General features: G+C 34.1%; 1 protein-coding gene across 3 annotated transcripts in view; it reads left to right on the top strand.

The window, feature by feature from the left end:
* UBR1 (ubiquitin protein ligase E3 component n-recognin 1) overlaps nucleotides 1-26631 on the top strand; it is a 112207-nt gene that overhangs the window by 26150 nt on the left and 59426 nt on the right. For all 3 annotated transcript variants that reach the window (XM_081119599.1, XM_081119601.1, XM_081119600.1), the window contains 18 exons: nucleotides 356-486; nucleotides 2335-2473; nucleotides 3441-3503; nucleotides 3961-4084; nucleotides 4384-4491; nucleotides 5183-5271; nucleotides 6683-6781; nucleotides 7952-8109; nucleotides 11986-12085; nucleotides 12591-12719; nucleotides 16413-16593; nucleotides 18528-18589; nucleotides 18870-18980; nucleotides 19900-19965; nucleotides 20212-20313; nucleotides 22315-22378; nucleotides 24215-24339; nucleotides 26235-26287. In XM_081119599.1, coding sequence (XP_080975725.1) covers nucleotides 356-486; nucleotides 2335-2473; nucleotides 3441-3503; nucleotides 3961-4084; nucleotides 4384-4491; nucleotides 5183-5271; nucleotides 6683-6781; nucleotides 7952-8109; nucleotides 11986-12085; nucleotides 12591-12719; nucleotides 16413-16593; nucleotides 18528-18589; nucleotides 18870-18980; nucleotides 19900-19965; nucleotides 20212-20313; nucleotides 22315-22378; nucleotides 24215-24339; nucleotides 26235-26287 — 1904 coding nt within the window. The remainder of the gene's footprint in view (nucleotides 1-355; nucleotides 487-2334; nucleotides 2474-3440; nucleotides 3504-3960; nucleotides 4085-4383; nucleotides 4492-5182; nucleotides 5272-6682; nucleotides 6782-7951; nucleotides 8110-11985; nucleotides 12086-12590; nucleotides 12720-16412; nucleotides 16594-18527; nucleotides 18590-18869; nucleotides 18981-19899; nucleotides 19966-20211; nucleotides 20314-22314; nucleotides 22379-24214; nucleotides 24340-26234; nucleotides 26288-26631) is intronic.

Below are 26631 nucleotides of genomic sequence, written 5' to 3'. Positions count from 1 at the left end.
ATGAAAAAATATTTTTTTTAAAAAAAATTATTATTATTATAGCCCTGACTTGTGTGGCTCAGTTGGTTGGGCATTGTCCTATGCACCAAAAGGTTGCCAGTTCCATTCCCAGTCAGGGCACATGCCCCAGTCGTGGGGCTGATCCCGGTAGGGAGCAGGAGGGAGCTGATTGATGTTTTACTCTCACATCGATATTTTCCCCTCTCTCCCCCTTCCTTCCTCTCTCTCTCTCTAAAAAATAAAAATAAAAAATCTTTAGAAAAGAAAAATAATTATTATAATTAATAACATTATCTTCTTTATCCATTTATTTGTATACAATGTTGATAGTGTGTTTTTCTCTACTTTCTTACAGAACTTACGTTGTTCATTGAATGAAGAGGTAATTGCCCAAGCCAGGAAAATATTCCCCTCAGTGATAAAATACATTGTAGAAATGACTATATGGGAAGAGGAAAAAGAACTGCCTTCGGAACTCCAGATAAGGTGGGGAAATTTTTCAAAAGGTAAACGTTTTAACGATGGTTATTTATATTGCAAAATAAGTGTTGGAAAAATGTTTTTGTTGTTATTTACTGCTTAATTTATTATCATTATGAAAATTTTATAGAGAATTACCTCTTGGGAATATTTTCAAAATATCCATTTATATTAGATGCTCTTCTAGGCACTAACAGAAGTTAAGCCAAAAAGGAAAAAAAAACATTTTTAAGAAAAAATCATTTTGAGGGTCTTGTTCTAAATGATTTATAATAAGTTCCTAGCAGCCACTTGTCCCTGTAGAGAAGTAAATTGCCCAAATTGATACTAGCCTGGACCAACCTCCAGGTTCCCCAGAGGTTTGTGAACAAAGGTAGGGACTTTGAAACAGTGGATCTCCCTTTAGTCTAGGTGTTGATGAAAAAACATTTGATGGTGGGAATTAGGAGATGCCCTTTGCCCTGTGCTTTGATATCTAGGATTATTTCAGTTGTAGATGTTTAACATTTTTAAGCCCAAATCCAGGAAGTCCTAACAGCCATAAATAAGTCTTTCAGTGACAATAATGTTTGCTCTTAACTTACAAATGCAAAAGGGAATTCCAGACCTGATATAAAGATATAATTTGGCCTTGGGGGAATTTTTTTATCCGTGTAATCTTAGCAAGTTTACAAAATTGCATCACAAATCTAAATACCATTCTTTTTTGACTTTCTTAGGTTTTTTGGATTGTTTTATTTTAGGAGAGAAAGTTAATAATTTCAGTTTATAAAGACTATAAACATATTGTTTTGACTCTTGCTGGGCCATAAACTGCTCAGGGAAATACAGGTCATCAGAGATTGTTTCCACAAAGGTTTCAATTTCAAATATGTGACAACATCAGTTAAACTCTTTAAGAAATTGTGATGGTCAACATAATACTAGTTAGCAATCTGCCTGCCTAAAAAGGGAGAGTTGCTTGAGTGTAGGTGTATATGTGGGCAGCGTCAGACTTCAGACTCATAAATCTGAGTTCTAGTCCTCCTCGCTGCTTATTGGCATTGTGGCCATGAAGAAGTCTTTTTTGAGCTTCCATATCCTAAGCTATAAGAAGCCCAAGAAAATCTGCCTCTTAGAGTTATGAGGATCATTAATTGAGTGCATTGTAAAAGCGTATTATAAACTGTTTAAAACTGATAACATAAATTTGTGTAGCCCATGATAGCTGTTTTCACTTATTTTATAAGATCCTCACACCACTCTCAAATGTAGACATTGTACTCTTCTTAGAGATAGAAGAGGCATTGTCATCTCAACTAGATTATTAAAAGCTTAAGCCATCCACATGTCTATAAGGTCTATAAGGTCCCTCACTCAGTCAAATGGTAGTGCTGGCACTTTAAATCTATACACTTTAAAAAAACCCGACTTAAATGTACTGTAAAACCAGAAATATAAGGTAAAACAAGAATAAATTCAATAAAAACTAAATGTTAATAAAATCTTACTATTATTGCCTGCTTGAAGGTTCTAAGTCCGAGATCTTGTCAAGATGGGAGATTAGCAAGAGTCAAGAGTGGTATTAAAACCGTACTACCACGAAACTGAGAGTAATACTTTATATCTTGAAGTGATAAAAAAAAATTGGGGGAAAAACATGGGAAAGGTAATACTTTTATTAGGGTTTTAAAAATTCCACAGTACTGTACCACTTAAAATAATTTCCTGTATCAGTATCACGGTGGTACTTTCTCATATGTAAGAGCTTACACAATGTTGCTTCAGTATAGATGTCATATATTAGCCTATTTTTCACATTTTCCTGTTTATTTGTTGCAGTATCTGAATGTATATCTTTTTTTTAAAAAACAGGGAGAAAAATGAAAGATACTATTGTGTCCTTTTTAATGATGAACACCATTCATATGACCATGTCATATACAGCCTACAAAGAGCTCTTGACTGTGAGCTTGCAGAGGCCCAGTTGCATACCACTGCCATAGACAAAGAGGTTTGTGAGCTTCGTTTGAATTATTGTGCTGTCTTACATGAGTTCCTGGAAGTCAGGTGTTGACTGAGCCTTTGCCAAGTGCCTTAGTATTGTGATTGGTACAACCATCTTTATTCATTTCTTACATCTTACATAAACTGGTTAAAACTTGATTTTTCTATGTGTGTATCGTAGTTGTAGATCACTATTTATAACTTTCCTCTTTTTGTCTACATAGAAAGTTTGCTGAATGTATTTGGCAAAGAGTAGTTTAGAATGTCAGCTCAACTTCAGTTTGTTTCTCTTAATTATTGAATGAATGAATACATGCATGAATTATGAAAAGTTGATCATTTCTGAGGTTTTAACATTTACTAAAACTTTTTAGAATAATAATGATTTATGGCTCAGCTTTTATTTCCTACCCATCCAAAGCAAAATGTGTTCCTCAGGTATATAGAAAGAATATTTAACACAATCCTGCCCTTGAGAGGAGTGTAATATAGTGGAAGAAGCAGGATGGCATTAGTAATTAGTAGTTAGTGTAGTGGTCCTAGGACTTGAGAAAACAATATCCTGGTCTCACCTCTAACCCACTAGTGGACCTTAAATGTGTTATGGAACACATGCTGGAACTTTAAGTTTATTTATGAGAAATATTTAAAACATGTAGATGGAGTTTAGTAAACCTAAGTTATTATCAGATAGAAAATAGAGCACATTACAAATAGTAAAGAACTGACATGTTGCTAGGCAGGAAATCTAAAATCCTAAAGTATAGAAATTCTCTACTAGTGGTATTAAAAGTTCTGAAGCTACATAAAGGTGTTAAACATTTATGTTTATCTTCCAGGTATTGCCCATCTTTTGACTTTTAGGCAGTCGACAAATGATGAATAATTACGAGCTCATTGGGTCTTTGGGCTATATGTTACAAATTGACTGGAATTGTCATTCTGCTGCTTAATTCTCGTTTGTCTATAATTAGGGTCGTCGGGCTGTTAAAGCAGGTGCTTTTGCTGCTTGCCAGGAAGCAAAGGAAGATATAAAGGTAATTTTCTGAATTAGGGACAAAGAGAATTTAAGAGTGTACATTATAAGAACCCAATAAAAGAAATTTTATGTTTATATTTATATTTATTTCAGAGAGAGAAAGGAAGAGAGGGAGAGAGAGATTCAATGATGAGAGAGTCATTTATCAGCTGCCTCCTGCATGCCCCCTACTCAGGATTGAGCCCTTAACCAGGGCATGTGCCCTAACCAGGAATCAAACCTTGATCTCTTGGATCATAGGTCGATGCTCAACTGCTGAGCCATGCCGGCTGGGTCAAATATATTTTTGAAGTGGTTTGGCATCCTACATAAAGAAAGTATTGAGGCGTTTAGATCCAGAGATTTGGAACTGCAAGGGTTATGTAATTTCTTTTTTTAAAGAATAGATTAGTTAAAAACAAAATTTTTAAACTAGGTTGTGTTTCTTTTATTTTAAATATTCCTTTTATTTGTAGAGTCATTCTGAAAATGTCTCTCAACATCCACTTCATGTAGAAGTATTACACTCTGAGGTTATGGCTCATCAGAAATTTGCTTTACGTCTTGGCTCCTGGATGAACAAAATTATGAGCTATTCAAGTAAGTATATAGTCTAATACTGGGGGTTTTTTTAAAAAAAAAAGCTACAAATTTAAAAAAATATATCATTAAGTATAAAATAAAATTTCCTTTTTAAATACATTTTGATTAGTTTTCAGGAGTGCATTTCAAGTACTATAATATTCTGTTGGCTGTTGATTCTTTGATGTCGATAGAATTATTCTTGCTCGATACCAAATGTGGGCAGATTAATGTTAATTTTTTCACATGCTATAGGAAACATACTTTTAGGAGAAATAGTATAAGAATAAAAATTACGTGGTGACTTTTTTTTGTAGGTGATTTTAGACAGATCTTTTGCCAAGCATGCCTTAGAGAAGAACCTGGCTCTGAGAAACCCTGTCTCATAAGCAGGTTAATGCTTTGGGATGCAAAGCTGTATAAAGGTAGGTGGTCATCTTTGCTTATGCTGCTTGCCATGAAGCAAAGGAAGATTATGACCTTAAAGCGGAGCTATGATCTCTTTTGTTTACTAATATCAGTGATCTTGGTTTATAAGATATTATACTTTAAGGTAAGGTTAACCAATGAATATATATTCTTCTGTGTTAAAACCCAGGGATACTGCCTTTTAATTATAGTGCCTTTTCATTTAATCAGGGCCAGTGAAATGAGGATGTGTGTGTATATATGTATATGTGTGTGTGTGTGTGTGTGTGTGTGTGTGTGTGTGTATTCATGTAGTAGTGCTATTATTAAAGCTGTACTTATACTTTTAAAATCTAAACAAAGAACAAAAAGTAAAAGATGAGAATAAACGGGATGGAAAAGGGAAAGATACAGAGTAAAAGTAGTTTTGAGTGAAATAGAATGAAAAGAATGGAGAAAGGTTGGGAGAGGTAGAATGAAGTAAGATAAAGTAGTGAAAAGATTATAGAAAAGGAGGGAAAAGGCCGTATATGTATGTATTTTAAGTTCTATCTATTAAATATTAATATAATATATGCTACTCATATTTGAGTTCTTGAGGTCTACTAACATGTGAAATATTTTTATAATATTCTGCCACTTCTAATAGCTGGAATGTTTTTTTTGCCTTGGTAATACTACCCTACTTCCCCCCAAAATGATCTTTAGGTGCCCGTAAGATCCTTCACGAATTGATCTTCAGCAGTTTTTTTATGGAGATGGAATACAAAAAATTCTTTGCTATGGAATTTGTAAAGGTAATTGCTCTTTATAAATAGATATCAATAAGTAGAAATAGAAAAACATTTTCGTAAATGAAGTAATAGAAACAAAGTAGATAATTATGAATCCAGAATTTAATTTTATGATTCATTTCTTTGTCCAACTTTTTTTATTTTCACATTTGCTAGTATGGAAACAGTAGTCTGGAAGAGGAGAAAGGTGGAAAATGACCTATTATTTGCCTACCCAGAACAATAGGAAGTTATCACATTCATTCATCCTTCCTAATCATCTATCTGTTAATAAAATTATAATAAGAATAGAAGTGACTAGCTGAAAGGCATAGCAGGGAAAAGGAACATACATGAAATGCTAAAGGGAGGCAGGAATTAGATGGGCAAGAGTTATACTTAAGGAAGGCTAAAACATAAAGAAAAACTTATGGCTTTTTAATAGTTTTATAGATCTATTGTTATATATATATATATTTTGTCTGTTCCTAAAGTTAGATTGCAAGGTGTTACAGAACCTTTGAATCTTCTGCTTTGCCTTATATAAGGCATACAATAAATACCTGTTGGTTTCCTCTGATTCTGAGTTGTAGGAAGTTCTGTAAAACTTAAGACAGGGCAGAGGTAGGACCCAGGATAGAATTAGAAGCAGAGAGAGGAATGATGATTGTTCAAGGCAGATGATACTGTAGGGTAAGATCCCTCACTCCCTGGATTTTAGCAGTAGATTGTTAAAAGTAATTAAGACATTTGTGATCTGTGTGATCTGAAATGAAATTTTTTTCTTAGACAAAATCCATTCTCCCTACTAAGATGATATTTTTTGTACACAATGGTTACCTCTTAAAATTTATAGGAGTTCTGGTGGATAAAATTAAATATGTAGATCAAGGATTTAACACTGTGCTCGATACATGCCTGAATGTATTAGTATTTTCATCCTCCCATTATACCAGCTTATTTCAGCTGTGTTCACCAGGATGGATAAGAAGTTATGTACAGCCAGCATCCATTCTGTTTTAAGGCTGGATTGGATCTGATTGGTTGGTTTTCTGGGTCATATCAGTTTCTAACTTGGAATATAGCCCATGCCCTGTACCATTGGGATAGAATTTGCTAGCCATTGCCCCAGATTCTGTTTGGAGAAAGGATATACTTCACCATTGCCATCCTCTGTGATTTTTTACCTGTGTTTTGTGCATTTTTTTTTTTTCACTTCCAACTCTGCTAGATTGGGCAGCTGAATTCATCTTTGTTATATTCTCTTTCTGACATACTTTTGTTGACCATATTATCTCCCCTTAAGAAACAGGAATTATAATACTTGTCTCATATACATAGAAACACATTTGAAGCAGCTGTTAAAATTGGGATTTTAAGTTTTCAGTAGTCATTTTTAGTTGATTCTCCACTTATTATTTATTATTTCTTTCAGTATTATAAACAGCTGCAGAAAGAATATATCAGTGATGACCATGACAGGAGTATCTCTATAACTGCACTGTCAGTTCAGATGTTTACTGTTCCTACTCTGGTATGTATTAATAATTTCTTTGCAGTCTTTCTAAGTAAAACTTGTTTTGCTTTTTAAGAATTTTGCTTAGCGTTGAATCAAAACAATGTCAGAATCACTATGTTGGGCTAATTTCATTTGGAAAATTGAATAATACTTAAGTGGTATCTGTGCATGAATAATACATTAATGGTATCCAAAGATAAGATAACTTGCGGAGTGGGAATGACGGCACTACCTTTGTCCTAATGTTCTGATTCCTGCAGGTGAAGTCCAGAACTCGTTTCTCAGTTTCAAGAGTAACTTAGGAGCAGTGCCTTTTCAATAACAATTGTTTTTTTGCTTTTTGTTGTTGTTCTTTAGTTATTGGGCTTTTTTGGGGAGGGGTGAGTGGATAGATTAAGATAAAGCAGGAGGTAGGGTATGATTCCAGCATCGTGGGAGATATAGTGCTGCATAGACCTGGGAGGAGAGTGGAGGATTCGGCTTCCTTTTAGTACTACTTCTTTTCCTCTTTCTTTTGAATAGTTTGGCTAACTATACTTTACCATTTCAGAGTCTAAAGAAAAGGATGGGATGGGAAGAGACATTGGACTGGGAGTTAGGAGGATGTGCTGTAATAAATAATAATGTGATAGACATTACAAAGTATGTCTATGAAATAAAAAATAATGTGATAGACATTACAAAGTATGTCTATGATTGTTCTACTTTGACTCATTGTGCGATTACTGATGGTAAACATTATATAGATAACCTGAGTAATGGGCTTGGGGTGTCCAGACGGGTGTTTTCTAGTTCCTGAGGAATAGGGAATTCTTACTTTTAGAAAATAACTTCTCAGAAATTGCTATTCTGTGAGACTAAGAACTGTGTTTGATGCTCAGTAAATATATCAAAAATTACTTAGCCCAGCTGGCGTGGCTCAGTGGTTAAGCATTGACCTAGGAACCAGGAGATCTCTGATTCCTAGTAACGGCACATGCTCGGGCAGTGGGCTGGAGCCCAGTAGAGGGTGTGTAGGAGGCAGCCAATCAATGACTCTCTCGTCATTGATGTTTCTATCTCTCTCTCTCCCTCTCCCTTCCTTTCTCTGAAATCAATAAAGATATATTTAAAAAAAAAAAAAAAGACTTACTGAGCAACCAGATGGGTTAATACTAAAGATAATGTTCTTGAAATATCCTACAGGCTCGCCATCTTATTGAAGAGCAGAACGTTATTTCTGTCATTACTGAAACTCTGTTAGAAGTTTTGCCTGAGTACCTGGATAGGAACAACAAATTCAACTTCCAGGGTTATAGCCAGGACAAACTGGGAAGAGTATATGCTGTAATATGTGATCTAAAGTAAGTTGTTCGAGGTAAAAGGTGAGGGTATTTATTAAACACGGTGTGCTTATTTATTCTGTCTTACAGATAAACCTCTGATGCCTTTGGTTATCTAGGATTCACTTTATAATGATGAGAAGTATAAAGAACTCTTTCTGTCTCATGCCAATGAATGTTTTATAAGTGAAGGCTTCTTATAGAGTTAAAACCAGGTTGATAAAGAAGATACTGAGAAGGGTCCTGTCACAGCAACTTAGGGTCACTAAATGAATCTCTATCATAATTACTAAGCCTTCCACCTAGTTCCACTCATGTACTTTGATTCTCTCCCTCTTGTATAGTCTCTTTGGGCATATTTTCAGGTGATCTTGTTTATGTGAATTTCTTTTAACTCCCTTTTTCATACATATACATCCAAGTTATTGATATTCATCAGTGGTTTCTTAAGATTTTCTCCTTGAAGAGAGTGGAGAGTTTCCTTTTAAACTAAAGTTGGAATCATATATACATCTTGAGATTGTTGAACCTAAAAGGAAATTTATTTTAGAAATAAATGGTGAATATTCTAAGGGTTATGATATCAACTATTCAATAAATCATAAACTTCAAAAAATTCTTTTAAGAATATATTAAGACAAATATATTTTCTTTAATTTGCTATTTTAAATGAAGTGCTCCAGGGTATAATTATTTCTAGTCCCTAGGGGGAAAAAACTCAAATTTTGTCTACTTCTTGTGACCATATAGGGTATAGAGAGTTGGAAACAATTAGGCTTCCAAACCAACCTAGAAATAGTTGAATCTGGTTACAAAAATACATTTGACAGATTTCTGGAAGTATGCATTGGATCCTTGATATTTCTGAGGAAAATGCTCCTAGACCTTTTCAAATTCCTCAGTTTCTAAATATGATTATTACATATAAACCTTTCTTTAAAGTTCAGTAAATTATTATGTTATCACATCTTTAGTACAAGTAGAGATGGTGGAAGAATTCACTGGTGAATCACCATTTAGTGATTGCGATTCACAGATTATTCATAATTTATATGTTATGCAGAACAAACAAAAAATATGCAAAAATCCCAGTGGCAGTGCTTAAAGTTATCAATGTTAAATCAGTGTATTGATCATTTTTAGGTCTACTGTACAGGAAAAATCTCTTTACTATGGCTCTCATTACTGTGGAGTACTCTTGTAACTATGTTATTTTTATATCCAGAGAGGAGATGCATAATCATATCATGTCTTGTCATATTTTATACTTCATTATTTTATTTATTTTATTTTATATTTTATTTCATATTTTTATGGATCTCTGACTGTAGTTATTCTCTGGTGAGTAATTTAGAGTCAGCACATCCCTACATACTTACCCATATGGTAAAACTTTAGAGATCCTGGTTTGGAAGGTAATTTCAAAGTTTTCCCACTCTTCTGATGCTTCCAACTTCTGTCCTACATCCTTACCTAAATAGAGATATCTCTGGTGACAAAGAGAAGGGAAAGTGAACATATTTTGAGCACCTGTTCAACAGATGCCGTGCTGGGCTTCTTATGTAATTCACTCTCACAAGGGTCCTCTGTTCTTTTTTAGTAAATGTTATATGCTAAGGAGCTTAACTTATTTCACCTTATTTTATTCTTGCAACATTCTCATAAGGTAGGTGATATAATCTTTATTTGTAGATTTATAATCATTTGCCTAAGGTCACAGAGCTAGTAAGTGGCATACTTTGGATTTGAGCCTAGCACTATTTATCTATAAAACTGAAGTTCTTTTCACTACATCATTTAGCCTCACAAAATAAACATCAACAAAACCTTCTCTGAAACTTAGCCTAAAACATCAATCAGATACACCTTCACTGAACAAATAATTATTGAGCCCCATTTTCTCATTCATGATAGAAAATTTTGCAGTCATATCTTATTTTTACTCTTTCACCATATACTTATTTATTCATCACTTTTCCTGAAACCCTGCTTTCAAATCAGTTAGAAATAACCACAGGTACTTAATGTCTTTTAATTGTTTCAAGAATAAAGTCTGAATTCTTATAGAATTTATAGCTCTCGATAGTCTCACCATATATGCTACTTATCTGACTGTAGCTCAGCATTTAATGTTTGTTGGTACTAGCAGAAGCAAGACAGCAGGCAGATCTGCCAAGTCTTCACTAGGTTGAGTTGCATTAGCTTCCTCAACCATACTCATTTCATATTTAAAATTCCTTCATCTTGTTGCTCTTCTCTACTGAACCTGCCTTAGTTGAATGTACACCAGTTAAGCTAGTTGTCAAGAAATGAACACAGTACTCTGAGGTCTGCCTGGTAGAGGGAGGGATTGTTATACCACGATCATTTTATTTATTTATTTATTTTTATTTTTTTAAATATATCTTTATTTATTTCAGAGAGAGGAAAGGAGAGGGAGAGAGAGAGAGAAACATCAATGATGAGAGAGTCATTGATTGAGCCCGCAAGCCGGGCATGTGCCCTGACCAGGAATCGAACCCTGATCGTCTGGATCCCAGGTCGATGCTCAACCACTGAGCCACACCCGGCTGGGCGCACGATCATTTTAAATAATAAACTTCTATTCAGTTTCATTTCTCACTCTGTGGAAGGTATCTGTTGGGATACTTTGTTTCTCAGTTGCTAATCACTGTGAAAATGGAACTTAGAAAAGAGATGCAATTGAACTTTGGTGCTATTAAGTGAATATTTTCCTTTTGTTACTCTAACCTATTCCTTTCTGTTTCTGAAAAGGGTAGTAGACTCTGAAGCCAAATCACCCCCTTACTCTCCCATCCTGCCCTTGATTTTCTTCTCTTCCACTGTTTTTGTCACCTATTTTTGTCTACAGACCCCGTGTTCTTAATGCCTGGTGTTTAACAGGAATTGATTTGGATTGACTGAGTGCAAAATAATTTTTATAATCGTTAGATTCCTTCCTGAGAAGTCATTTCATGATAAACATTGTTTTCATTGGATATGAAACTAGTTCTAAATCTCCTGACTGCCGCCCCCCCACCTCCAACAGTAGTATATTTATTGTGCTGAATGATATCACGTTGCAAGAATAAGTGGCTCTGGAGAACCAGTACAGATGTTCACAAATCTCTAGTCATTACATGTTGAGCAGCAGTAACAAAGTTGTTAAATCCTCTTAGACCAAACTACTGTATGTGTTGCAAATTTTCTGTAGTTCTCACGATTACATGCCTTTGGGGAAAGAAGTGTGTGATTTTAGTGCACAATAAGTATTTTATAGTTTACAAAATATTCTGAACTAGTTTGTACAAACAGCATATATTCTATACATGCAGTTTTGACATGCATTTTGAGGCTGACGGTGATTTTAACTGGCTTTCCCCCCCCCCCAAAATATATGTTTATTGATTTCAGAGAGAAAAGGAGAGGGGGAGAGAGAGATAGAAACATCAATGATAAGAGAGTCATTGATCGGCTGCCTCCTGCATGCCCCCGACTGGGGATTGTGCCCGCAACCCGGGCATGTGCCATGACCGGGAATTGAACCCCGATCGCCTGGATCCTAGGTCACTCTCAGCTGCTGAGCCAAGCCCGTCCCGGGCTTAACTGACTTTTTGGGTGAGGGGTATAAATAATCCAAGAAAATCTGTACTGTAGTTATCCAGCTGTGATAGGCTCAGTTGCTTCTGGGTTCGTTTAATCAGAACTAACTTTTGAGTGCAGAAGTCTGGCTTAGCTTTGACATCTGCCTTTTGTGGAGCATTCACATTTTGTTGGTATAATTCTACCTCTGTCCAGAACTTCTAATTGTAAGAAATTACAATATGTAACTTTGATGGATCAACATTGTTTATAGCCCTTGGAAGTGAAATATTTCTTTGTCTCTTAAAATTATAGGTATATCCTAATCAGCAAGCCCACAGTATGGACAGAAAGATTAAGAATGCAGTTCCTTGAAGGTTTTCAATCTTTTTTGAAGATTCTTACCTGTATGCAGGTATGATGCAGTTCTATATATCAGTAAGATACATTTATTTTTAAAAATTTAACTTCGGTCTTTAATATTTTTTAAAGAAAATTTTTGTTTTTATTTAAGGAAGAATATATCTAGCAAAGTAGAAATAAAATTTAAAACCTGCCTCACTGATCCTGCTAACTACTGCTATTGCTATTAATGTTACTGAATGCTTACTGTGTGATACTATAGTAATCACTTTCCATGCATTATCTCTTCTGAGCATCATAGCAATCTTATGAGGTAGTTATTATTATTATCATCTCCCTTTTTTATAGGTAAGGGAATTGAAGCTTAGCAATAATTTGATCAGGGTCACACAGCTAGAAAGTGACAGAGCTGGGATTTGAACCCATGCATTCTGACCTAGTATAACAGCCATGTTAAGCTATCCATATAGGAATATGAATCCTGACAATTTCATATTTTGCTAGTAGAGGAGCAAAAAAGAAGGTCCACATGTATGTTAACCACTCTTTTCTTGCAGGGAATGGAAGAAATTAGAAGGCAGGTTGGTCAACACATAGAAGTGGATCCTGACTGGGAGGCTGCCATTGCTATACAGATGCAGTTGAAGAATATTTTACTCATGTTCCAAGAGTGGTGTGCTTGTGATGTAAGTAAAACTGTTAGTAGGAGCAGTATCTTTTTATGTGCTCTAGTGGTTATTGTAGCACAGTTATATGTTGCAACTTGCTTGATGTAAAGTTTTATTATTTAAGTTGTTTCTTATATATTTGAATTTGTCTTATTAAATTTAGGAGGAAAATTCAGTTTTTTACTCTTAATTAGAAAATATTCTCCATGGTAGTTTCATTTACCTTAGGAATAGTGAGGTTTAACAAATAGAACAACATACATTTATTTACTTATTTTTTCCTTGGACGTGAATATAAATAATATGAAAATTAGGACCACATAACATAGACTTTTAAATATTCCAACAATGGAGAAGGGTGGATATGTGTTCAGTTAAGTGCTTTATTATATGTGTTAAACCATTAAGAAAATTAATTTCAGCCCGGCCGGGCGTGGCTCAGCGGTTGAGCGTCGACCTAGGATCCAGGTGATCGGGGTTCGATTCCCGGTCAGGGCACATGCCCGGGTTGTGGGCTGCAGCCGATCAGTGACTCTCTCATCATTGATGTTTCTGTCTCCTCTCCCTCTCCTTTCCTCTCTGAAATCAATAAAGATATATTTAAAAAAGAAAAGAAAATTAATTTCAAAGTATAAGACTAATATATTTCCTTAAGCAATAATTTTAGACCATAACCCTCTTTAAATACACAATCCTACCCCAGATTCTCGTTTGGGAATAATATCTCATTTATTTCTGTCCTGAGGAAATTGACATCTGAGTCAGATTCTTTCATTTTCTTCAGTTTCTCTCTACTTCTCACCACAATCTATTCACTGACTAAGTTTCTCTGTATCTTCACTCTTGGTCTCTCTCTTTTCTTCTCTTTCTGAAACTAATGTCTCTACATAGGCTCTTTGTCCAAACCTTTATTACTTCTTTCTGGAGTTTGCTTTCTTAGTTGTCTCCTCTGGTATTTTCTGCTGTTTCATTCATCTGCCTATAAACACACAGGACTCCCCTATCCTTAAAAACAACAAGAATAAAAATCCCCTTACTTGTCTTTGCTGTCTCTGTAAACTGTATTCTAGCTCTCTTTTTCCTTTTCTGCTCCACCACCTGCAATTAGTCATTCTCACAGACACAAAGGACCTTAATCTAGCACAGTAGCTTTATAGAACAATAAAGACAGGAAATACTTTTCAGCAACTCATCACAGCACATATTTTTGGCTCCTCTCAGCCTTATGAAGAGAATGCTTGCTTCTCAGAGATGAGGTCAAAGTGTTTGTTGTTTATCTTGATATCTGCCCAACCTGAAGTCCTTTACATCTACTGTTGTCACTCTGTAGCTTCTAAAACTTCTTTAGAGTCTGGCTTTTGTCCTTAACAATTGACAGAAACTGCTTTTTGAAAAAATTTCAAAGGATCTATTTAGTAACCAAATTCAGAGGTCTTTTCTAAGTCCCCATCTTCCTTAAAGTGTCTGTAGCATTGTATTCTGTTGAGCACCTTAACCTTTTTGAAACTTTCTTTCCCTTTAATTTTCACAAACCTACATATCTTAATATTTCTGTTGACTACCCATTTCAATCAGTGATTGCTTTTTCCCTCCAATTTCTTCTGCCTACTAAATGAGACATTAACCAATAGTTTATTTTTATTTCTACCACTGCAATTAAAACTCCTTAGAGATGATTCTCCCAAGCTATAATATCACTTCTGTTTGTATGCTAGACATTCCTGCTTAGATCTTACACTTATATTTCAAATTCAGAATATAATAAATTGATTTGTCATCATTTCCTTCTGCTTAAAACTTGCTTATTCTCTCCCTTTTGGGGGGTAGGGGTGTTCGTTTATATTTTATTTATCTTTTATATTTTAGCATAAACCTTTATTTTTATTACCACAGTAAATCTAGTTAACATCTGTTGCCATACATAGTTACAAAATTGCCTGTTCTCTTCTTGACTGCTCTTGCTCTGTTAATGACAGTATGATTCATACATTCATCCATATGGGAAATCTCAGAGCCACTGCATTCTCTGTGTTAAATTGTTAACAGATATTTTTTATAGGAAAAAAGTTCCGTGTTCACAAAAGATTGGGAAAGAGCTCTGTGTTCACAAAAGATTTGTTCCTGTTTGAACAAATTCAAACAGGATTTTTTTAAACCACCGAACTTTTTATTTTATTATTATTATTTTAGATATGTTTTTATTGATTTCAGAGAGAGGAAGGGAGAGGGGGAGAGAGAGAGAAACATCAATGGTGAGAATCATTGATTGGCTGCCTCCTGCATGCCCCCTGCTAGGGATCGAGCCCACAACCCAGGTATGTGCCCTTACCAGGAATTGAACTGTGATCTTCTGGTTCATGGGTCGATACTCAACCACTGACCCTCACCAGCTGGGCTGAACTTTTTAAAACTCTTTTTTTTTTAAAAAAATTATTGATTTCAGAGAGAGAAATGGAAACATTGATCTATTGTTCCACTTATTTATGCATTCATTGGTTGATTTTTATTTTTTTCCCCAAAGAATACTGATTTTTAGAGAGAGAAAGGGAGAGGGGGAGAGAAAGAGAAACATCAATGTGAGAGTGCAACATCGATTGGCTTTGTTCTGCATGCCCCCTATCAGGGATCAAGCATGCAACCTGGGCATGTGCCCTTAACCGGGAATCAAACCGACAACCTCCTGGTGTATGGGATGACACCCAGCCAACTGAGCCACACCGGCCAGGACCATTAATTGATTCTTGCCCTGACTGGGGATTGGACCCACAACCTTGGTGTATCAGGACGATGCTCTAACCAACTGAGCTACCTGGCCAGGGCCCTGAACTTCTCAAACTCTTTAATTAATGTGCTAATTTCTAAGAGGGATAGTCTCAAAATTTATTTGGTAATAGTATTCCTTTTTCCAGATAGAATCAGTATGAGAAACACTGTCTTAAAAAGTGACCTTGACTTCTCTCTTTCTGCCATACACACCCGGATTTGTATCTTCCTTACCCTAAATTTATTTTATACTTCTGACTTATTTCTTATGGGTTCATTTTTTTTGTCCTGACTGCCCCCACTCTAGGTGAGAACTTTATCACCTTACACTTAGACTTTGTAGTAATCTTCCTATTGGTTTCCTTGGTTCCTAACATTCCCACTCTGTTGACACCCATTAATTCGTGAAGCAGTGAGTTGACTATATTATTATACTTAAGATACATCAGTTTATTCACATGCTGATTTCAAGGCATATTTCCAGTTTTCTTGTTCATTAATTCCACCCGTAAACCCTTTGATTTTTCTAGTTTTTATTCCTCTCTACTGCCTGAACAGGAGGTGTACTTCCCCTTATTTCTCTTTGTTTATTCTGTATCTCTGCTTACATTGCCATCGTTTTCTCCTCTTTTCTCCATACTTAAATTCTGCATATTCTTTAGACTCCACTCAAAATTGTTTTCACAATATGTCTTCCCAATTATTTGTGATACTTTTTTTCCCCCCTCTTAGTGTAATTAGTTTCTATCATTTACATGGTACTTACAGTTTTTTACTTTGATTGTAAGTGTGTGTGTGTGCATGTGCCTCTATCTTATATTTCCTACTGGTTTGCAGGTCCTGTGGAGGTAGCCCTAGTAATATATAGAACAATTTTGTGTTTTTATTTAGTAAATATTTATTGAATAATGTGATAAAGTAGATAATTTATTTGCATTTTTCTTTTAGGAAGAACTCTTACTAGTGGCTTATAAAGAATGTCACAAAGCTGTGATGAGGTGTAGTACAAGTTTTATGTCTAGTAGCAAGACAGTAGTACAATTGTGTGGTCATACTTTGGAAACTAAGTCCTACAGAGTATCTGAAGATCTCGTAAGCATACATCTTCCACTCTCTAGGACTCTTGCTGGTGAGTGTTTGTTTTTTTGCATGTTTCTATTAGCTTTGTGTCCTAGATATTCAGAGTAGTAGAATCATTTCTGTTTTTGTTCTATGCTCAATATGTACAGGCATACTCAAATCAGATACTGCAGTTAAGATCTGTCACTGTCACTGTCCTTCAGAGAGCTGTCACCGAACATCTAAAGATGGTTGTTTTCCTCGGCCTTTTGTGATCTTGGTCAACTAATGGATTCTATAGTATACACTTAAGGAAGACTAACTTAATAACTTATCTCTCACCCAAATTTCAATGTAGTAAAATCTTGTTGGTCTTTAGTCTCTTTTCTGCTAATTGCAGAAATGTGGTGGTATTGTCACTGTTTCTTTCACCACCAAAAGAAAGATCATAGATTTTCTTTATTCATTCTTTGATATGTATTTGCATGTAAACTGGCCCTGTCAGGGTTTGTTGTTTTTTTAACAACTTTATAGAAGTGTATATGTTAACTGTGGTAAAATATACATAACATAAAATTTATCATTTTAACCATTTTAAATGTTCAGTTCTGTGGCATTAAGTACATTGTTTTGTGTAGCATCACCAACATCCATTTCCAGCATTTTTTTCATCTTCCCGAACTCAAATTCTATACCCATTCAACATAACTCCTCATTTCCCACTCCTTATAGTCCCCTAGCAGCTACTCTTCTACTTTCTGTCTCTGTGACTTAACTACTCTAGGTACCTCGTAAATGAAATCATACACGTATCCTTTTATAACTGACTTATTTCATTTAGAATAATGTCCTCATAGTTTATCTATGTAGTAGCATGTATCAGAATTTTCTCCCTTTCTAAAATTGAGTAATATTCTGTAATATGTATATATCACATTTTGTTTATCCATTTATCCATCAATGAGTGCTTCTGTTGTTTCCACCTTTTGGCATGTTGGTATGAAATTGAGTGTACAAATATCTGTTTGAGTCCTGTTTTCAGTTCTTTGGGGTATATGCCTGTAAGTGGAATTGCTGGATTTAAAGGTAATTCTCCTTTTTAAGTTTTTGAAGAACTGCCATACTGTTTTTCATGGCAGCTGTACCATTTTACATTCCTATCAGCAATGTACAAGGACTCCAGTTTCTCCACATCTCATCAACACTTATTTTCTATTTGTGTTTTTAATAGCCATCCTAGTGAGTGTGAAATGATATCTCAATTGTTGTTTTGATTTACATTTCTCTAGTGGTTTGTGGTATTGAGCATCTTTTCCTGTGTTTATTGACCATATCTTCTTTGGATAAATGCCTGTTCAAGTTCTTGGTTTATTTTTTAATCACATATTTTGTTGTTGGGTTGTTGGAGTTCTTTATATATTCTTTATATATTACAATCATACATGATTTGCAGGTATTTTCTCCCATTCTGTGGGTTGCCTTTTCACTCTGTTGATAGTGTCCTTTGATGCACAAAATAATGTAATTTTGATATAGTTTAATTTATTTTTCCTTTGGTTACCTGTGCTTTTGATGTCATAGTCAAGAAATTATTGCCGAATCCAATGTCATCAAAGCCTTTTCCCTGTTTTCTTCTAAGAATTTTATCATTTTAACTCCTCTAAGTTTAGGTCTGATTCATTTTCAGTTATTTTTTTGTATGTTGTATAATGGACATGTTATTTTATGTTGCTTCTATTTTATTAAAAAAATACTTAGATAAGTTTTTGTTTCTTTTGATGCTCGGTTAAGAGCAAAATAAGCATACCTTGCACAGTGTAGGATCTTAAATATATTAGTAACACTGTTTCAGAATTAGAAATTCAGAGTTTACATTCTGAGGTTTCATTTCTAAACTCAGTAAATGTAAATCTCACAAGCTTCTAAACTTGATGAGTTAACTAAGAGTCAATTTTAACTGGGTTTATTGCTTTTTCATTTTCCTCCTTTTTTTTTAACCTTTAGGTCTTCATGTGCGTTTAAGCAGGCTGGGTGCTGTTGCAAGACTGCATGAATTTGTGCCTTTTGTAAGTGGCTGTATTAAGTGTTGATTTGTTTACATCCTATTCTAAACACCTCTTGGTTGATGAGTGGGAAGAAAAATATTTTGAAACCCACATGACTAATTCCCATTTCGTAATTTTATACCTGTATATAATACATTGAAATCTGAATCACAGGGATTTAGAGTCATCTAGTTTAAGCTCTTCCATATTACAGATGAGAGTACTGAAGAATATATACTGCCATAACTTTGAGACACATCCACACCTAATAAATAGTAAAACTGACCTCACTCTGTTTCAGGAGGACTTTCAAGTAGAGGCTCTAGTAGAATTTCCTTTGCGTTGTCTGGTATTGGTTGCCCAGGTTGTTGCTGAGATGTGGCGAAGAAATGGACTCTCTCTCATTAGCCAGGTATGGGAAAGCCAATTATTCACATTTATGAATGTGTTCATTTTCTGATTTTTAAAAAATGTATAATTTTACCTTGTATCCCTGGATTTTGCTGAGTATTTGCTTTCTGTTTTCTTATGTAAAGTCAGAAGTGAAAGTTCTAGTGACCATGTAGACATTTCTCCTTAAAAGGAGTGGCTCAGCCCGACTGGGTGTGGCTCAGCGGTTGAGCATCAACCTAGAATCCAGGAGATTGCGGTTCAATTCTCCGTCAGGGCACAAGCCTGGGTTGCATGTCCAGTTGGGGGCATGCAGGAGGCAGCTGATCAGTGGAGACTCTCATCAATGATGTTTCTATCTCTCTCCCTTTCCCTTCCTCTCTGTGAAATCAGTAAAGATATAGTTTAAAAAAAAAAAAGGGAATGGCTCACCAGAAACCTGCCCATTAACATAGGTCTTTTCTGAAGATTACCTTACTTGGGGACCAGTAGCCTTCCTACCACCTTCTTATTGAAGGCCACCTTATAATTTTTCCTTTTGTTTTAAAGCAAATAAAGAGAATTGCATTTCCTAAAAGGTGGGGAAATAGAAATTGTAAATATACCACTTAGGAGAAAAATGATGTTATGGTTGATTGTAGAAGTTGGTTTACTTTTATTGAAGTGGGTTTTTTAAACTTAGGGGAAATAAATTTCTTTGCTAAGCATGTTGAGAGTAATAACTAATATAGAGCATTTTTAACTGAAATATTTTCATGCCACATTTTATCACTTTATTCTCACAAATCCTTTAAAATTATTTGTAGATTTATAACTTATTTTTTGCCACTAAGGAATTCGTGTGGTTTCTAGTTTAGAGGAAGTTTTAAGAATAGTTTTGCTTGAGAATTCTGTTCGAGATAAAATCATTTTTGTAGCTGCTTTTCTACCTTTTTTTATAGGTATTTTATTACCAAGATGTTAAGTGCAGAGAAGAAATGTACGATAAAGACATCATCATGCTTCAGGTACCTATTTAAATTACTTCTGATATTTATGTTTTAACCTTCCTTCTTAGATTCCTGGTAATAAGAGAAGATATTGTAATTATTTTTAACGTATTTACTTAAATTTTTCTCACTGTTAAAATATGATATAGAAATGGAAGGAACTACTACATTTTCTTCTGCAGACTTTATAATTTTTCTGACAGTACTACTGTTTAATGTTTCCCACAAAAACCCAATAACTGTGGTGCTGTGTGTCTCTCACAGATTGGTGCATCTTTAATGGATCCCAACAAGTTCTTATTACTGGTACTTGAGAGATATGAACTTGCTGATGCTTTTAACAAAACCATATCCACAAAAGACCAGGTAAGCAACAGAAACTGAGATGTGAATTAATTCCAAATAAAACGTTATTGTTAACAATTTAAATCATATTTAAGATTGTTATTCTTTATCTGTATCTGCAAAAATCACACATACATTTAACATACATATATATCTACATAGATAGTCATATACTCTTACATATACTTCCATATGTACTCTTTTTACTCTATAAAAATTAGAGTATATAAATTTTAAAAATGAAGAAAAAGTCACATGAAACACGCCTCCTAGAAATGATCACTTTTAAAGTTTTGGTGAATTGTATTATTTTGTATGTGCTATTTTGTAATTTGCCTCTTATGCTTAATAAAATATTGTAATAGGTTTTTTTCTTGTCACAAAATAAATATACAACTACATTATTCCTCCATCCCTCCCTCCCTCCCTCTCTCCCTCCCTCCCTCCCTCCTTCCCTCTCTCCCTCTCTCCCTCTCTCCCTTCCTTCTTCTTTGCCTTTCTAGATTGTGTTTATTGAAACATATATTTAGATGATCTGAATTACCACACTGCACATAATTCATCACCCACCCACCAAAAACAAGTTGCCAAATAGCCTAAAAACGTGAGCTTCCTTTGAAACTGAAAAACAGTAACAATAATAAAAAAAAGAGAAAACCTGTGTATAGTGAATAAATATGAATTTTTTAAATGACACCATAGAATAGCATACTTAAATTACATATAAAGTTAGAATTGGTGAAACAGTAATTGGTCCCTTTTTAACAATAATTCCAGTTGACCTTTGTGGGCTAGGAGACCAAATTGAATATCATAAGTCGGTACTTATATAGCAAATAGAAATAAATTTCCACAATTTTTGTTGATGAAATGAAAAATACTAACGAAAAGAACGTATTTTTTTGTCATAGCATGTTATTTAATTGAGGCTCAATGCTAGTATTCCCTATCATGCAATTGATTACACATGTTTTTCTGTAAAAATCATTCTTAGCTACTGGGGCCATATAAAAACAGGCTTTTGGCTGGATTTTGCCTACTGGCTATAGATTGCTAGTCACTGGGTTAGACACTTGAGAGAAGACCAGCAAATCACTGTCTATAAAAGCAAGTAATAGTTAACCAGTAACATCCCTTGATTACTACTTTTCATGTGTTGTTACTAGGTCCTGGTACTAGGATAGATGGCACTGGCATTTTTAATCTTTGTTGATCTGATAGGTGAAAGATGATGTTTCACTTGTAGTTCTTTAATTATCAGTAAGGTTTACCATGTTTTCATGATTGTTGGCTTTTCTACTCCCCTTTTATAGTGAATTATCCATTCCTGTCCTTTGCCCTTTTTCTGTTTTTGTAAAAGTTCCTTATTTAATGATATTAATTCTTTATTTTATTTGTTACATTTTTCACAGTCTATAATTTGTCTCATGGAGTTTTGTCACATCCTCATTGTTTTAGTATTTGATACCAGTTTATAAAGTAGCTCCTGACTACTTTGAATTTATGAATCACATTGTTTTATTCTATCAAATTAGAAGTCACTTGTAAAGGGCCATGAATAGGATATAAAATATAAGCTAATTTTTGGTCATGTTTTATACTTAGTGAAAATAAATATCTAATTTCCAACAATGCTTAATGAGAGATGTGTTAGGGAAGGGTACTCTCACCATAGTTGTTTGGTATCTACTAGAAGCCACTGCCTCACTAACCCAGGTAAGAAGGAAGCCAGTAATAGAGGAAAAGTTACAGATTAGAATTAGTTTGTTGACTTAGGGCTATATAGGGAATAATTAACAATAATAATATTTAACAGTTGTTATCGAGTTCTTATTACATTCCAGGTATTACGAACTTTGTTGAATTTGGTGTCAAAAAGGGAATTATTCACCGCATGATTCTCTGTTGCTGTGGTCTGAAAGAAAATAATAGACTGGAGAGACCATGAGTCTGATCCAGAAATATATGTTGGTGGAGGTTTTGGATTCTTATGCAACTAATTTATTGTTTTTTATTCTATAGGATTTGATTAAACAATATAATACATTAACAGAAGAGATGCTTCAAGTCCTCATCTATATTGTGGGTAAGATTTAAACATGATTTGAAATAGACATGGGTTGGGTTACTTTTTAGAGAGAACATTAATAAGAGCTATAATTTATCATTTTACTCTTTTCCAAAATATAGCATAGAACATATATTAATGTGACTAATGTGATTAATATATTTAGAAACTCAGCCTTTTAAAAAAGCACAGCTGTTACATCTTTACTTCTCAATATTTGATTTGTAATTGTTTGGACTTGTTTATAGAGGTCTGGGGTATTTATCATAGATAGAAATGTAGGTGAAAAATGCCTATACATTGAGTGCTAAAAATTTTCTGTAGATATGAAATTCCAGCGTAACATAAGTCTAAATAAAATATATTTTTATTGTGTCATATCTTCGTGCAGATATTGGCCATACTTTTACTTTTGTATGTTCTATGGTATAGTCTCTGTTGATTTTATCAGCTAAGTAAAAGTCCTTAACTTCTCATTCTGGCTCTCGTTTCTTACTTTAGTGCAGCAGACTTTGCTTTGTATTAATAGTTCCTGATGAGGAGTCTAGCCATTAGCTAAATCTGAAAACATGGGTTCATGTTATTTATCAAGGCTCATTGCTGGACTAGCTGCTTTATCTCAGCAGGAAGTATGGTCAACCTTCATTGCTAAGTGAGATGTAAATTTTCCAGGCACTAACTCTTCCTGTCCAGAATATTCCATAAGAAACTGATTAAAAAAAAAATGGACAAATTAAAGTGTGTACAAGATTTTTAAAGTTAATGATATACTTTATTAAGTCATAAAAACTTGAGAATTTTTGTATTTGTTCATGGAATGCTTTATGAAAAAAATTTCTAATACTATACTGCATTTTTTCTGTTTTATATTTTTACTATTTTATTGCATCTATTTTGCTTTATTGTTTTTACTCAAATTTATTATTTTTTCCCTCCTATGTGATTTGATTTTTAGTTAATACTTGCCATGTTCCTAAGTTCATTAATTTCAGGAGTCAACATTAAAAATATGTATATGTATAAAATCTCTAATTTTAAAATGGAGAAAACATTAAAAAGAAAAAGATTCAGATTAGGAGTCAGAAGATCTAGTTTTGTCCTTGCTATCAATTAAAGTCTGTTAGGCAAAGGCTTACTGTCTTTTTAATAACCCTCTTGTAGATATCATAGAACTTTGTACAGATGTTATAGTATTGAAAATTAGTGGTGACTTACAGCCAGATATTGTAAACCTTCTTAAGGCAATGGGAATTAGATGCTGTTAACACCAATGAAGTTCTTGTTAATTTAGCTATTTCTCCATTTGGTAATTTTTTGAGATGGAAAGTGGACACCTGATCATGTGGGCATTTTAGCAACACCAGCCATTCCTGATTCATATTACTGTTTTGTCATTTGACTCATAGACATCTTTAAGTATTTTCTTTTTCAGTTTTCACTTTGTTCTTTCATAAATAACAAGTAAAGGCAAAATTGAGGAAGATCTTGAAAGAAAAGCTATTAATCAGTGATGGCCACTGCTCATTCAATGCCATCTGCCTTGTTTTCTGGATTAGAAACACATGCTAATATAATAGAGGGGCCTTGTTTATAATGTGTGAGTATGTGTTTGTATACGTGTGTGTGTGTAAAAGAAAGAGAGGGCTGTGATCTTTAGATCTCTTCATTTTTCTTTCTCCTCCTTTCAGCACATAGACTCTTGTTTTTCAGTTTTAGGAACATGTCCAATAATTTTCAGTCCCTCTCTCACAGACTTAATTTAATGCAATGTTTTGTCTAGAAGTGGTCCTGGTGGCAAGAGATTTAAATAGAAAGCAATTAATTGTGTTACTTTTTTTTCATCGTTTGTATTAGGAGAGCGTTATGTACCTGGAGTGGGAAATGTGACCAAAGAAGAGGTTACAATGAGAGAAATTATTCACTTGCTTTGTATTGAACCCATGCCACACAGTGCCATTGCCAAAAATTTACCCGAGAATGTAAGACTAATTTTGTTTTTTACTTCATTCACCTCAAGATGGGATGGATAGTTTTTTTTCTTTTTCTTTCATTGGGAGCTACTTCAAAGCTTTAGGAAAATTTGTTTAGCAAATTCTGCAGATGTAAAACTATCACCATTTATTCTTTAGTGGTATAAACTTTAAGCCTGGGCATTAGGAAACATTTTAGAAATATTCTGGCTATTTAGGAGACATTTTAGAGCAAGAAACTCCTTGACTTTTAATTTACTTTAAAATAAGACTTTTCCAGAGGAAAGGTCTTTGTGAAGCTTTCAGAAATGAGATTATTTGGGTGGTGTGTTAGTTTGGATCTTCTGAGAAGCAGATGTCAAGACAAAACATTTAAGATTTTATTAGGAACAATGCCTAGGAGAGAAAGGGGTGAGAAAGCTGGGAAAGGCTGATTGGGAGCCATAAGACTGTGATGCAAGTCTGTCTCCAGGTGAAGGAAAGAGGGAAGGAAAGTTAGATAGATGCATCCTAGACTCCTGGGTAGCCTACACAAGGTTTGATGCTTTACCATGTCTCCCAGAATGGGCCTGTATAGTATCTCTATTCCCTGTAATTGGACGTCTGTAGGGTGCATTCTCATGGATGCCACCAGTGATATTTATGTTTTATATATACTGATATTTAAGTAATAGTTCTAAAGATTATGAGTCTCATATTTTTTTCCCTTGAGATTTAATTATCTGTACTATCAGGGCTTTCCAGACAAGTAGAATACAGATAAGCCTGAACTACTGGTCATTTCCCACCCCCTAAATTTGTGTCTTTTTATTTACATCATTTTCCAATTTCACTTTTAAAAATTAATTTTCCAGTTACAGTTGACATACAATGTTATATTAGTTTCAGGTATACAACATAGTGAGATTAGACATTTATATACCTTACAAAGTGATCACCCTGATAAGTCTAGTTACTGTTAACTAATTCTAATCTGTAACCATTTGGCATATCACTTGTGTAATTTTTGCACATTCTTTCACCAAATTAATAATTATATAATTATGAATACATTTTAAAATCAGATTACTTACATTTTCCTTAGCATCTTTCTAAGCAATATCAGTGAAATAGTAAGTTTAATGTAGGTTTCTTTTTTTAATACATATTAACATTAGTGAATAATTCAAAAATGTAAAAAATACATAACTGTGTGCCACCTAAATTAATTTCACATACTGCTAGTAATATGTATACCGTACTTTGTAAAAGAAAAATGCTTTGGATATACCTAACTTTTCACTACTTACCCCAAGTACTTTTTTTTTTTAAAGGAATCCTCTTAATTTTTACAAGACCATAGGAAGCTATGATCTTAGTTTAATATCTTCACTAGGTCCTTTTCCTGATTTTAAATGACTTCATTAAAAAAATCCTTGTTCAAAGAAAAGTTTAGGCCACTCAGGAAAAAAATTATAATTGCAGAAGCCAGAATACAGTTGGACATTTACATATGTGTTTTGCTCTAGATCCCATTTATTTTGTTACCTTTATTTTAGGAATTAGTACCTTATGGGCATGTGCTTAAATGGTGTGGGTGATGAACATACTACATAACGTTCTTTTTCTTTGAACTATTGGTTTTGTGTGTGTGTGTGTGTGTGTGCATGTGTGCATGCATATGAGGGCAAACTTAGATAAAATTTCTTCCATAAGCAGTTTATATGTAGGTCTTAACCTGTTAAGAAATTGTTCCCTCCAAACAAAGCTAATTGGGTTTAGACCTATTTTTTTATATTGGAAATTGATTGTTTATTGTGTATGAAGTACTTCAGGAATGTTGTTGAAAATGTATTTTAGTTCATGATAAGAGAAGAAAAAGTCATTACATGAAAGTAAAAATGACAAAAACATTGTTTCAACAGGAAAATAATGAAACTGGCTTAGAGAAAGTCATAAACAAAGTGGCCACATTTAAGTAAGTACTTAATGGTTATGCTTATTCTGAGAGTAGATGATCTTTGTTATTGTATTTTGGATACTTTGGAGAAGCTCTGAAGTTCTTGCCTGAATTCCCAAGAAGAATGGAGTACAGATTAGAAGGAGAACAAGGGGCATGCAGTTAGTACATATTCGTTGAAGAAATGAGTATTTTGGACAGGTGAATGAGAAATACCGGTATGTGTAATATTAAGTGACTTAGTATGTAACAAAGAAACCTTTCCCATCAACTAAGCCATGATTATTTATTCTATAAATTTTATTCTGGTAAATTTATTCCTAAATTTTCATTTTATATATTAATTTTAGACTTTTCTCTAG

This window comes from Miniopterus schreibersii (assembly GCF_964146895.1).
Source record: "Miniopterus schreibersii genome assembly, chromosome: 1".
Lineage (NCBI taxonomy): Eukaryota > Metazoa > Chordata > Mammalia > Chiroptera > Miniopteridae > Miniopterus > Miniopterus schreibersii.
The sequence above is the reverse complement of the archived record's forward strand: the minus strand, read 5'-3'. Positions and strand labels throughout refer to the sequence as shown.